The sequence below is a fragment of the Amblyraja radiata genome, chromosome 6 (assembly GCF_010909765.2).
Source record: "Amblyraja radiata isolate CabotCenter1 chromosome 6, sAmbRad1.1.pri, whole genome shotgun sequence".
Taxonomy (NCBI): Eukaryota; Metazoa; Chordata; class Chondrichthyes; order Rajiformes; family Rajidae; genus Amblyraja; species Amblyraja radiata.
The window spans coordinates 44,074,181-44,088,068 of record NC_045961.1 but is presented as its reverse complement, the minus strand read 5'-3'; the positions used below and the strand labels follow the sequence as shown (position 1 = coordinate 44,088,068).

Genomic DNA, 13,888 nt, shown 5'->3' with positions numbered 1-13,888 from the left:
TTCTGATGCTTAACTCAGTATGGTGTTATCTTCAAATTTGACCACCTTTTGTTGTGCTTCTGAGAGATACCTGTTCAGACCATTTCCCATGACAAAGAAGGAGGCCATTTGGTCAGGTCATGTCAACAAATGGGGTTTGAATTGATGGGTCAGTAGTCCCCTGTGCCTATTTCCTTCGCTCCATAGATGCTGCTGCACCCGCTGAGTTTCTCCAGCATTTTTGTGTACCGTCCCGTGAATGTAACTTTGAGTGACTGTCCATTGCACAGTATGGAAATGCACCAGGATTATGTAAATGGCTCAGCGCAGGATAATGAGATAACCACACAATCTATTTCACTGCTGTTGTTTGAGAGATGAACATTGACACAAGGAGAATGTCTCTGCTTTTCTCCAATAAGTGCTGTGCCAACTGCGATATTGACATAGGATTGATGAAGGTAGTTTTCATGTCTTTTTAAAGGTAGCTCATTCAACAATGGAATGTAATGTGAAGATAGACATAAACAGCTGGAGTAACTCAGCGGTTCACACAGCATCTCTGGAGAAAAGGAATAGGTGACGTTTCGGGTCGAGACCCTTCTTCAAAAACGCCACCTATTCATTTTCTCCAGAGATACTGTCCGACCCGCTGAGTTACTCCAGTTTTTTGTGTCGATCTTCAGTTTAAACCAGCATCCGCAGTTCCTTCCTGCACGTGGAGTGTGATGCTACTGCTTCACTGAATTGATAGGATCCAGTCTTGTAATCGTGAAGAGATACTGATGCAACTTGAATTTAAAATATGTGAGTTGTGCCAGACGTTGTCCGTGAGGTGGGTGGGTGGGTAGGTAACTGCACACCAACGTACCGTGGCCTGAAGGTCTCGCCACATCATATCTACACGGTCACCCAGTTTGATGGCGTCAACCCATGGGGGGAGCAGCCAATGAGGGAGCGGCGGCAGCGGCGAGGCGACTCTCGCGACAAGCGGCGCCTGCGAGGGAGGAGGAAGGGAGGAGGGAGCGGCGCCGCCTGCGGAATGAAAGAGGAGAAGGAGAACAAGGGGCGAGAGCGACGGGTGGAGATTCAGTTCCGAGAGCGGGAGGAGGGCGAGAAGCGCAAAGAGAAGGATGAGAAAAAAGAAGTGCTCACCAAGGTGGGTGTGTGGAGGTGGCGGCGCCCGCGTCCCTGACCCTCGAGCTCCGACCGTTATTTTTCGGATGGAGAGCGTGCCGGGGTCTCCATGGTGACGCGGGAGTTAATGTAATTTCTCTCGGGGAGCTTGGACCCCAGCGGTGTGAACATTCATTTCATTACCTTCAAGTAACCATTGCATCTCCTCTCCCTCCATCCCAATTCTCCGACCAGTTTCGCCGTCCTGATTAATTTTATTGTTTGTACACCTCGGTGTCACCTTCCTCTCAGCCAACAATGAACCATTCTACATTTCCTTCATTATCGTCTGATTTGATCTAAGACAGACATTAAAAAAAGCTGGGATAACTCAGCGGGTCAGGCAGCACCTTAGGAGAATAGAAATGGGTGACGTTTCGGGTCGAGATCCTTTTTCAGTCTCCATTTCTTCTCTCCAGAGATGCTGCCTGTCCCACTGAATTTCTCCAGCATGTTGCGCCTATCTTCGGTGTAAACCAGCATCTGCAGCTTTTCCCTGCACATTTTGTCTGCTTTGATCTGTGTTTTCACATCTTACCCCCTCCATATCTCTGGTCTCCCTCTCCCCTGACTCTCAGTCTGATGAAGGGTCTCGACCAGAAAGGTCACCCATTTCTTCTATCGAGAGATGCTGCCTGTGCCGTTGGGTTACTCCAGCATTTTGTGTCTATCTTCAATTAAATCGGCGAAGCGGGCGCTGGCGCTGCTGGGCGGCTGCAGCTGTGACCCACAGACGCTCCTCCTTGAAGCCACCCCAACCTGCCCTGATATCGCCGGTGCAGACATTTTCCAACGAAATGACGGGGAAGCGTGTATTGTTATTCCATGGAGACACAATCAATGCTGGTTAATTCAACTAAAAAGAACAAAGCGATGGAATAACAGCGGGGATTTAAAAAAAACTGCAGATAGAAACATATAAACTGCAGATGCTAGTTTTTACACCGAACATAGACGCAAAATGCTGGAGTAACTCAGCGGGACGGGCAGCATCTCTGGAGAGTAGAGTCGAGACCCTTCTTCAGACACAATAGATTAGTGTGCAAAATTAGAGCACCTGGTATTGGGGGTAAGGTATTGGTATGGATAAAGAACCGTTCGGCAGACAGGAAGCAAAGAGTAGGAATTAACGGGTCCTTTCCAGAATGGCAGGCAGTGACTAGTGGGGTGCCGCAAGGCTCGGTGCTGGGACCCCAGATATTTTCAATATATATTAATGATTTAGACGGGGGAATTAAACGTGACATCTCCAAGTTTGCGTATGACACAAAGCTGGGTAGCAGTGGTGAGGATGCTATGAGGCTGCAGGGTGAGTTGGATAGGGTTGGTGAGTGGGCAGATGCATTATAATGTGGATAAATGTGATGTTATCCACTTTGGTGGCAAGAACAGGAAGGCAGCTAATTTGAATGGTAGACACAAAATGCTGGAGTAACTCAGCGGGACATACAGCATCTCTGGAGAGAAGGAATGTGTGACGTTTCGGTTTGAGACCCTTCTTCAGACCATCTGAATTATCTGAATGGTGTCAGATTAGGAAAAGGGGAGGGAGGTGCAACAGGACCTGGGTGTGCTCATCAGTCACTGAAAGTAAGCATGCTGGTACAGCAGGCAGTGAAGGAAGCTACTAGCATGTTGGCCTTCATTGCGAGAGGATTTGAATTTAGGAGCAAAGAGGTCCTACTGCTGTTGTACAGGACCCTGGTGAGACCGCACCTGGAGTATTGTGTGCAATTTTGGTCTCCTAATTTGAGGAAGGATATTCTTGCTATAGGGGGGTTGCACGTAAGGTCACTGGGCCATAGGGCTTGACGCACGGTGCCGCTCAATCCATCTGGAGGACATCCGTAACTTCCGGTATATGTTATTAATGCAAGAAACGCCTACTTTCCTACCTGTTAAAAAACGCCAAAATGTTTAATTTTTGCGCTGTAAAAAATTGTGGAAGTCGGGGTAAGTGTGAGAGACATTTATCTAACTTCAGAATTCCAAAAGTGAAGCGAAATGAAGGTAAAGAGAAGCGAGAGCTGAATGAACAACAGCAGCTGAAGTGCTTGGCGAACATTGGCCGTGCAGATATCGGAATTGAAAATATTGGGGATTATCGCGTTTGCTCACTGCATTTCATCAACAGTAAGGCATTATTTGTGGTTTTTCTTGATTCATTTGGTATCTAAAAAGTCTCAGAAGTGATAAATCTGGCTGTAAATTTTGCTTCAGAGGTGTTTTTTTTTGTATGTAAAAACCCACTTGAGAACCATGGGCGATTTTAAAATTTTACAGACAGATTTATCACCTGAAACCTTTTAGATGCCAAAGGAATCAAGAAAAAACACAAATAATGCCTTAGTTGATGAAATGCAGTGAGCAAACGGCCAATGTTCGTCAAGCACTTTGGCTGTTGTCCCTTCAGCTCTCGCTTCTATCTACCGTAATTTCTCCTCACTTTTGGAATTCTGAAGTAGACTAAATGTCTTTCACGCTTATCCCGATTTCCATAATTATTTACAGCGCAAAAATTGACAATTTCGGCGGGTTTTAATGGGCCCGCTACGCTGGAAACAATGGTCAGTGCTTACCTGCAATTCATCGCGTGTACTCCACTTGGCGCAGTGTAGCAACAGTACAGGTCATGGGTCGTGACCCGACTGCCGTGAAACTTCCCTATTGAGGGAGTGCAGCGTAGGTTCACCAGGTTAATTTCCGGGATGGCGGGACTGACATATTATGAAATAATGGGTTGGCTGGGCATGTATTCACTGGAATTTAGGATGAGAGGGGATCTTATAGAAAGATAAAATTCTTAAAGGATTGGACAGGCTAGTTGTAGGAAAAATGTTCCCGATGTTGGGGGATTCCAGAACCAGGGGTCACAGTTTAACAATAAGGGGACATGTAGGACTGAGATGAGGAAAAACTTCTTTACCCGGAGAGTTGTGAATCTGTGGAATTCTCTGCCATAGAAGGTAGTAGAGGCCAATTCACTGGATGTTTTCAAAAGAGTTATATCTAGCTCTTGGGGCTTAAGGAATCAAGGGATATGGGGAAAAAGCAGGAACGGGGTACTGATTTTAGATGATCAGCCATGATCATATTGAATGGCGGTGCTGGCTCGAAGGACCAAATGGCCTACTCCTGCCCCTATTTTTCTATGTATGGTTCCATGAAATGTTATCGAAGGTAGACACCAAAAGCTGGAGTAACTCAGCAGGACAGGCAGCATTTCTGGAGAGAAGGAATGGGTCAAGACCCTTCTTCAGACTGGTTAGGGATCCCATCTCTTCAGACATGCTGTCTGTCCCGCGAAGGAACATCAGATGCTGGCGAATTCAGAAAGAAAGGCACAATGACACACAGTGCTGGAGTGCAAGGAAAGGCGACGCTTCGTGTTGGGATCCTTTGGACTGATTGTAATTGTGTCTTTCCTCTCTTCAAGCTTTCTCCCCCCACCCCCACCATAATTAGCCTCGAAACATCACCTGTCCATGTTTTCCAGAGATGCTACCCAACCCGCTGAGTTTCTCCAGCACTTTGTGTCTTTCATTGTTATTCCGTGTTAATTTGTAAGCCCATTATAACATTCACCATCGTCGGCAACTGGATACCTTCGCCCGAAGAAAGGTCCCACCCATGTTCTCTTGATCCACTGTTACTCCAGCACTTTGTGTCTTTTTGTTTGAAACAACATAGTCATACAGTGTGGAAACAGGCCCATCGACCCAACTTGCCCACACCGGCCAACATGTCCCAGCTACACTAGTCCCACCTGCCTTATCCCTCCAAACCTGTCCTACCCATGTACCTGTCTAACTGTTTCTTAAATGTTGGGATAGTCCCAGCCTCAACTACCTCCTCTGGCAGCTTGTTCCAAACACCCACCACCCTTTGCGTGAAAAAGTTACCCCTCAGATTCCTATTCAATGTTTTCCCCTTCACCTTAAACCTATGTCCTCTGGACCTCGATTCACCTACTCTGGGCAAGAGACTCTGCATCTACCCGATCTATTCCTTTCTTGTTTTTATAAACTGTAAGATCATCCCTCATCCTCCTGCGCTCCAAGGAATAGAGTCCCAGCCTACTCAACCTCTCCCTATATCTCAGACCTTCTAGTCCTGGAAACATCGTCGTAAATCCTCTCTGTACCCTTTCCAGCTTGACAATGTATTTCCTATAACATGGTGCCCAGAACTGAACACAATACTCTAAATGCAGTCTCACCAATGTCTTATGCAACTGCAACATGATCTCCCAACTTCTATACTCAATAGTCTGATGGATACTCCGACATCTGCAGCTCCTTGTGTCTGCCATTCACCTCTTAGATCTGTGATTTCAAGACACGGGTCAGGTCATGGTTATCTTTCTAAACTGATTTGTATGGCCGCGATGAAAATTGCTTTAAAGAGATGGCACAGTGCTGGTGGAGCTGCTGGCTCACTGAGCCAGTGACCCGGGTTTGATCCTGACCTTGGTGCTGTCTGTGTGGAGTTTGCACGTTTGTTCTGGACCGCATGGGTTTCCTCTAGATGAGAACGCGGAATAACATAAAACTAGTGTGAACAGGTGATAGATGGTCAGCCTGGGCCAAAGGCCCTGTTTCCATGCTGTATCTAAATTAAAAATCTTTCCCCTCTCACTTTAAACCGATGTCGCCTGGTTCCTTATTCCCCTGTTCTGGGTAAAATACTGTGCATTCGCCCTATCCCCCTCAGGATATATTTTCCCTCAAACAAGACCCATTGTTTAATATTGCAGGCACACAAACTGTAAGCCAGTTTTGGATGTAATTGTTTAACATGTGTGGAGAAGAAAACAGTAGTTGCAAAATACCCAGTTTCAACAATTTGTGGTGATATTTGCATCTCATGAACTGAGCTGAAAATGTTTTTATATATATAATATATATAATATGTAGAAATGTATCAATACTGAAAATCTGCTAAATGTATTTATATTTGTTGGTCATTAATGCACTGAATATGCTATCATAAATTCCAAAGATAGACACAAAAAGCTGGACGCAGTCTGAAGAAGGATCTCGACCCGAAACGCCACCCATTCCTTCTCTCCAGAGATGCTGCCTGTCCCGCTGAGTTACTCCAGCTTTTTGTGGCATCTGCAGTTCCTTCTTACACATCCTAAATTCCAATTTGGCCAATTAGTTTTCTAATCATTTAAACATTTTATTGCTGATAAAAGATGTAATGTGTTTTGTTCTATGGGGATTTTAAGGTTTGTTTTAGTTTGCAACTTAAGTCAGCAACTTAATATTTTGTTATTATAATGTTTTTTTGTAATTTTGCCCACTTAGTACAGTTATTAGAAATTCTGGGGATGGAGGATGGAAGTTTTGGGCTGGGTTCCTAACCCCTCATTACAATGTGTTTTTGCCATTAGTGCCAGACTGCTTTTTCTTGCAACATAATTTTTGGACAGCTTTACTTTGCCTGTTGTTGTGTTTCTCATTCTGAATTAATTATATTTGAATATCCTGGAATGCATTTCATTTCTTTGATTTCTCTAATCATGCCTCTTGTTGTCTCATGCCCTCGTTTTTTTTAAATCCAAGCATTATGTGCATTGTTTATAATTTTTCTCCATTTGTAGTCATTATCCTGATTATTCTCTCTCCAGGTTAAAAAATAACTTATTTTTTTACCATTTTTGTATGTACTGTTGCATTCTCTTATTGTTTTCTTTTGTTACTATGCCTATGTTGTTGGCTTTCCATTATTTTGATGCTGTGGTGTAGCTTAACCTGAAAATATATTTTTTGATTTTTGCATCTTATTTATACTTTGATCTCAAAACCACCTATTTTAAATTAATTTTGAAGTAAAAGGCACAACATTTGCTAAGTGATGTATCACGCTTTCCGTAACTATTTCTTTGAATGTTCGACACTTTTGAGAAATGACATTCATAATCATTTTTAAACTTTAAACATTCTGTTTTGACTGCACATCCATATAATTTGGAGCACAAAACCGTGTGCTATTCGAGGAACTTCTGTTTCAAATACATTGTTCAGAAACTCTCGTCAAGGCTTCTTCATGCATTGCAGAAGTCTCATACTGTCATGGCACTTTTATCAAGCATAAAAATTGGATTGTGCATGCAGCCTGGATTTGTTTTCTTCTTAATAAACTTTGACCTTTCTGAAAGTTTTCCAAAATGTAAAACATGACAAACAGACGAGCATGTCCATGGCTCACAAACGTGTGACACTGGTGTTCAAAGTGAAATAGAAGCAAAAAGCCTGGGAATCTTTTGAGTAAATAATTGGATATGTCTTTAGATTTCAGTGATTTAATAAATTAAAATAGAAGAAATGTTCTCCTTCCATAGGTGGTGATTCGACGTTTACCTCCTAACCTAACCAAAACACAACTAGAAGAACAATTGCATCCACTACCTACGCATGATTATTTTGAATTCTGTGCTGCAGATGTAAGGTATGAAATGTATTGGATCCATTTATAAGTGGTTCATATTAATAATATTATTACAATGCAATGAAACATAAGATTCAGTGACTCATTGATAGTCACTCATGCAAATACAATATAAACGGTATTTGGTTTTCTCCTATATATTTAAATTTTGCTTTTTAATTGACACATACCTAAGAAAACTATATTTCTCAATAAAACACAATGTTTTAAAGCTGTTGAAATGGTATTGCTGCATTATTGTAACTCTTTCAGCTATAATTTTTGGTGAAAGTCAAAATTGTACTGAATGCTGTTTTAGTTTCAGAGTTACTGGCATTTAAAACTAGTCGAAGGATATATATATTTTTGCAACTTGGACACTTGCATTCTAACATATACACCCTTGGTGTCCAATACTGTAGAAGTCATAAATCAACAGCATTTCTAGTGTTTAAGCAAATTTATAAAGTCTCCAGAAAATGCCTTTCTTGCAAGCTGTCTTTCTAAAGTTCTAAAAACAAATTTAAAGAAACAATTTACAGATTGATAATCTCCTTTCACTATCTCTATAACTTAGTATAATAGAATTTGCCTCTTTCAAAAGAGTTAATATTTCAAAAACATACTGATTTTCGAACTATTACCTTTTGCACCTGCAAGGAAAATAACAACAATTGAACAGATTTTCAACTTGCTGGACACGATTTGAATATAAAAGAGAGGCTCGAGATATTAGAAGTCCCATAAGTTCATAAGTTGGACACTGAGTATTGTTCATTATTGATACCCTGGAAAAGAAAATTACGGCCATTTTTGTTTTTCCATTTTAGTCACTTGAAAGAAAAGATGGGTCACTTTATATAAAATGTAGTCTATTTGTTTGATCCTGTTGGGGGGGAGGGACTCAAATTGGGAAAGCTAGTAGTCAGTGTGTGAGGCAGGAGGCAGAGAAGGGTAGCACTCTGACCCAAAATGTAGGGGAGAAAGAAGAAAAAGACAATAAACAGAGAATAAGAGAGGATGGGTTTCTTAAATGTGTATATTTTAATGCTAGGAGCATTGTAAGAAAGGTGGATGAACTTAGAGCCTGGATTGACACCTGGAAGTATGATGTTGTGGCGATCAGTGAAACATGGTTGCAGGAGGGCTGTGATTGGAAACTAAATATCCCAGGATTTCGTTGCTTCAGGTGTGATAGAATTGGAGGAGCAAGAGGTGGAGGTGTTGCATTGCTTATCAGGGAAGATATTACAGCAGTGCTTTGGCAGGATAGATTAGAGGGCTCGTCTAGGGAGGCTATTTGGGTGGAACTGATAAATGGGAAAGGGATAGCAACACTTATAGGGGTATATTATAGACCGCCAAATGGGGAGCGAGAATTGGAAGAGCAAATATGTAAAGAGATCGCAGATATTAGTAGTAAGCACAAGGAAGTGATTGTGGGAGATTTCAATTTTCCACACATAGACTGGGAAACACATTCTGTAAATGGGCTGGATGGTTTGGAGTTTGTAAAATGTGTGCAGGATAGTTTTTTGCAGCAATACATAGAGGTACCTACTAGAGAAGAGGCGGTGCTGGACCTCCTGTTAGGAAATGAGACTGGTCAGGTGGCAGAGGTATGCGTTGGGGAACAGTTCGGGTCCAGTGATCACAATACCATTAGTTTCAATATAATTATGGAGAGGGTCAGAACTGGACCTAGGGTTGAGATTTTTGATTGGAGAAAGGCTAACTTTGAGGGGATGAGAAAGGATTTAAAAGGAGTAAATTGGGACATTTTGTTTTATGGGAAAGATGTGGAAGAGAAATGGAGGACATTTAAAGGTGAAATTTTAAGAGTACAGAATCTTTATGTCCCTGTTCGGTTGAAAGGAAATAGTAAAAATTGGGAAGAGCCATGGTTTTCAAGGGAAATTGGACACTTGGTTCGGAAAATGAGAGAGATCTACAATAATTATAGGCAGTATGGAGTAAATGAGGTGCTTGAGGAGTATAAAGAATGTAAAAAGAATCTTAAGAAATAAATTAGAAAAGCTAAAAGAAGATATGAGGTTGCTTTGGCAAGTAAGGTGAAAGTAAATCCAAAGGGTTTCTACAGCTATATTAATAGCAATAGGATAACGAGGGATAAAATTGGTCCATTAGAGAGTCAGAGTGGACAGCTATCTGCAGAGCCAAAAGAGATGGGGGAGATATTGAACAATTTATTTTCTTCGGTATTCACCAAGGAGAAGGATATTGAATTATGTGAGGTAAGGGAAACAAGTAGAGTAGCTATGGAAACTATGAGATTCAAAGAAGAGGAAGTACTGACACTTGAGAAATATAAAAGTGGATAAGTCACCAGGTCCGGACAGGATATTCCCTAGGACATTGAGGGAAGTTAGTGTAGAAATAGCAGGGGCTATGACAGAAATATTTCAAATGTCATTAGAAACAGGAATAGTGCCGGAGGATTGGCGTACTGCGCATGTTGTTCCATTGTTTAAAAAGGGTTCTAAGAGTAAACCTAGCAATTATAGACCTGTTAGTTTGACGTCAGTGGTGGGCAAATTAATGGAAAGGATACTTAGAGATAATATATATAAGCATCTGGATAAACAGGGTCTGATTAGGAACAGTCAACATGGATTTGTGCCTGGAAGGTCATGTTTGACTAATCTTCTTGAATTTTTTGAAGAGGTTACTCGGGAAATTGATGAGGGTAAAGCAGTGGATGTTGTATATATGGACTTCAGTAAGGCCTTTGACAAGGTTCCTCATGGAAGGTTGGTTAAGAAGGTTCAATTGTTGGGTATTAATGGTGGAGTAGCAAGATGGATTCAACAGTGGCTGAATGGGAGATGCCAGAGAGTAATGGTGGATGGCTGTTTGTCAGGTTGGAGGCCAGTGACTAGTGGGATGCCACAGGGATCTCTGTTGTTTGTCATGTACATCAATGATCTGGATGATGGTGTGGTAAATTGGATTAGTAAGTATGCAGATGATACTAAGATAGGTGGTGTTGTGGATAATGAAGTAGATTTTCAAAGTCTACAGAGAGATTTATGCCAGTTGGAAGAGTGGGCTGAAAGATGGCAGATGGAGTTTAATGCTGATAAGTGTGAGGTGCTACATCTTGGCAGGACAAATCAAAATAGGACGTACATGGTAAATGGTAGCGAATTGAAGAATGGTTGAACAGAGGGATCTGGGAATAACTGTGCACAGTTCCCTGAAGGTGGAATCTCATGTAGATAGGGTGGTAAAGAAAGCTTTTGCTGTGCTGGCCTTTATAAATCAGAGCATTGAGTATAGAAGTTGGGATGTAATGTTAAAATTGTACAAGGCATTGGTGAGGCCAATTCTGGAGTATGGTGTATTTTGGGCGCCTAATTATAGGAAGGATATCAACAAAATAGAGAGAGTACAGAGGAGATTTACTAGAATGTTGCCTGGGTTTCAGCTAATTTACAGAGAAAGGTTGAACAAGTTAGGTCTTTATTCTTTGGAGCGCAGAAGGTTAAGGGGGGACTTGATAGAGGTCTTTAAAATGATGAGAGGGATAGACAGAGTTGACGTGGATAAGCTTTTCCCACTGAGAGTAGGGAAGATTCAAACAAGAGGACATGACTTGAGAATTAAGGGACAGAAGTTTAGGGGTAACATGAGGGGGAACTTCTTTATTCAGAGAGTGTTAGCTGTGTGGAATGAGCTTCCAGTGAAGGTGGTGGAGGCAGGTTCGATTTTATCATTTAAAAATAAATTGGATAGTTATATGGATGGGAAAGGAATGGAGGGTTATGGTCTGAGTGCAGGTAGATGAGACTAGGGGAGAATACATGTTCGGCACGGACTAGAAGGGCCGAGATGGCCTGTTTCAGTGCTGTAATTGTTATATGGTTATATGTTTCTTAACCCTACACCGTTCAAATATCTTGGAGCCCCGCTTCTATATTCATCCTGATTTCATTCTATGGTGAATCATAATAATAATAATCATAATAAGTATATTTCATTATTAATATTGAACAGAAAGTCAGCTGCACGTCTGAGATGTCATCATTCAGATAAATTGTTAAGATGAGCATTATTGGTCTTTTCCGTATCTGTAAAAATATTATCTGTATCCTTGAAAGGTAAAGAGACATTCATCTTGTTGTTTTTTTTTTTTTTAATTGATCAACAATACTTAAAAGGTTATCTTGTTGTTGCCACATCTTTTTGTGCATTGCCTGCACTTTACAAATATTTTATTGAAAAGTGATTTGAATTAAAAGATATCTTGCATTGCACATTTCTTTTAACGTTGGCTTTCGGTCTATGTAAGAGAGCTCAGGTTTGCAATCGTGATCTAAAATATTTATATGATATACATATTATGAACAATGCATTTGCAGACTTTAAAAGAGGCATTCAGATCATTGAATAGTAATAATATTAGGTTAAACTTCTTTGGATTGGATTAACATTTGTCTTTTATCTTTGAAAAAGTATTTTGATTCAGTTGTTTCACCCAACAGATTTAAGTAAGTTGTACAAAGCACCATATTTGTGCAGATTACACATAAACATTTAGAAGTTGATAAGTGGATTTTTCTTATTTATTTCTTAGTGATATGTGAATCTTAGGATTTTTTTTCTGTGTGCAATTTCTAATAAGGCATATCTATAGGTTCCATATGATATTGTTATCCAAATATTTTTGTTCTTCCTCAGCCTTTACCCCCACCTATTCTCCAGAGCGTATATCAATTTTAAAAATCCTGATGATATAATTCTGTTCAGAGACCGATTTGATGGATATATCTTCATTGATAATAAAGGTAAAGATGCAAAATGTTTTAGTCTCAATCCAAACAGTCCCATTTACACATTAAATGCCATTGGTGTTGCATCTCCTGTAATGTTAACTTTCATATGTGATGGCACCAAATAACTTAAGGCTTAATTGTTATTTGTGTAAAATAAATATGTGTATATATATGTGTGTGTATAAACAAAACAAATACAACATTTACAAAGATAAAAACATGACTGCAAGTACACATCTAGGACATAATAAATAAATATATATATTGCACCAAGTTTTGTTCCGATCAGTTGAATGTCGTAAAAGTTAGCGAGGTTTAAAAAATCTTAAAAACCGCGTGTGTGCAGATCGATCTCTTCTCCAGCCGTTTAGCGCCACGCGGATTAGTCTCTTCCCCTGTCACTCACCGGGACGGTCCGCCCCTTCCTGTGCCATCGCACCTTCACTGGAGCTGAGGATGGCAGGTGGAGGTTTCCAACCGGACACAATTTTCAGAGGGACCCCAAGCAGCCCAGCCCCAAGCAGCCCAGCATCGGAGACCCTGCCCAGCCCAGAGTCGGAGACCCAGACCAGCCCCCAGAACCCCAGAACCCCCCCCCCCCTGCCCCCACACACCCCTCCTCCTCCCACACACACACAACCTCCCCCATACATCCCTCCTCCCCCTTCCCACATCCTACCTCCCTCCCCCTCCCACACACACACAACCTCCCCCATACATCCCCCCTTCACACCCCCTCTCCCCCACACCCCCCCCTCCCCCCACAGCACCATCTTCCCCCTCCTACACCTCCCTGTCCACACACACACACCTCCTCCCCTCCCACCCCACACCACCGCCCGCCACATACCCCACTTCCCTCCCCTCCCCCTTCCATTCCTTCCTTACCCCCCCCCCCCCCTCCCACACATGAAGAGGAAGGGAAGGGAGTGCTCGGGGACGAGGAGAAATGAGCCACACCTGCGCAGTTAGGGGCTATGGTTAAGTGGTGGAATATTGCGTTGGGGGAACGGGTGAGTGGTGGAATATTGCTATATATAGATAGAGATAGATAGATCAAGTATCAACTTGTTTGCATGAATTTCAGATTAGGATTTTTAAATGTTTTTTAGTTGTGATGTATTATATATTAGTCGAATGTTTTAAACTACAGGTCCACCCCGATTTTCTGGCAACAGGTAGTCTGGCATCTCTTTTATACCAGACATAATTAGAAGAGCACACTTGAGGTGTGTGTATGTGTATATGTCCCCAGAAGTCCCCCCGAAAATGTGATGCCTAGCCCGGGAGAGGCAGACGATGTCAATCTCATCGGGACTTCTGCGGCCGTTCAGCGGGCTGGGGCTCTGGAAGTTTGCAGGCCGGTATCTTGGCCAAGGTGGACCATTCTGGTACCGTTGGACCTCTTAGAGGCCCGTGCGGGTAGCGGGCGCACCTGCCCCATCGCATTTTCGGCAGATTCGGCAAATCTTGAGTCGGCAGGGGTCAGTTCTGATGAGGTG

At 42.1% G+C, this 13,888-nt stretch overlaps 1 protein-coding gene across 4 annotated transcripts in view; it reads left to right on the top strand.

Moving 5' to 3' along the window:
* The first annotated feature begins 965 nt into the window (after positions 1-965).
* Positions 966-13,888, top strand: part of LOC116974318 (regulator of nonsense transcripts 3A-like) — a 35,311-nt gene continuing 22,388 nt past the window's right edge. For all 4 annotated transcript variants that reach the window (XR_004412333.1, XM_033022652.1, XM_033022653.1 and 1 more), the window contains exons 1-3: positions 966-1,138; positions 7,505-7,611; positions 12,292-12,398. Coding sequence is in view for 3 of the 4 variants with exons in the window: in XM_033022652.1 (XP_032878543.1) it covers positions 1,022-1,138; positions 7,505-7,611; positions 12,292-12,398 (331 nt within the window). In the remaining variant the exon portion in view is untranslated. The remainder of the gene's footprint in view (positions 1,139-7,504; positions 7,612-12,291; positions 12,399-13,888) is intronic.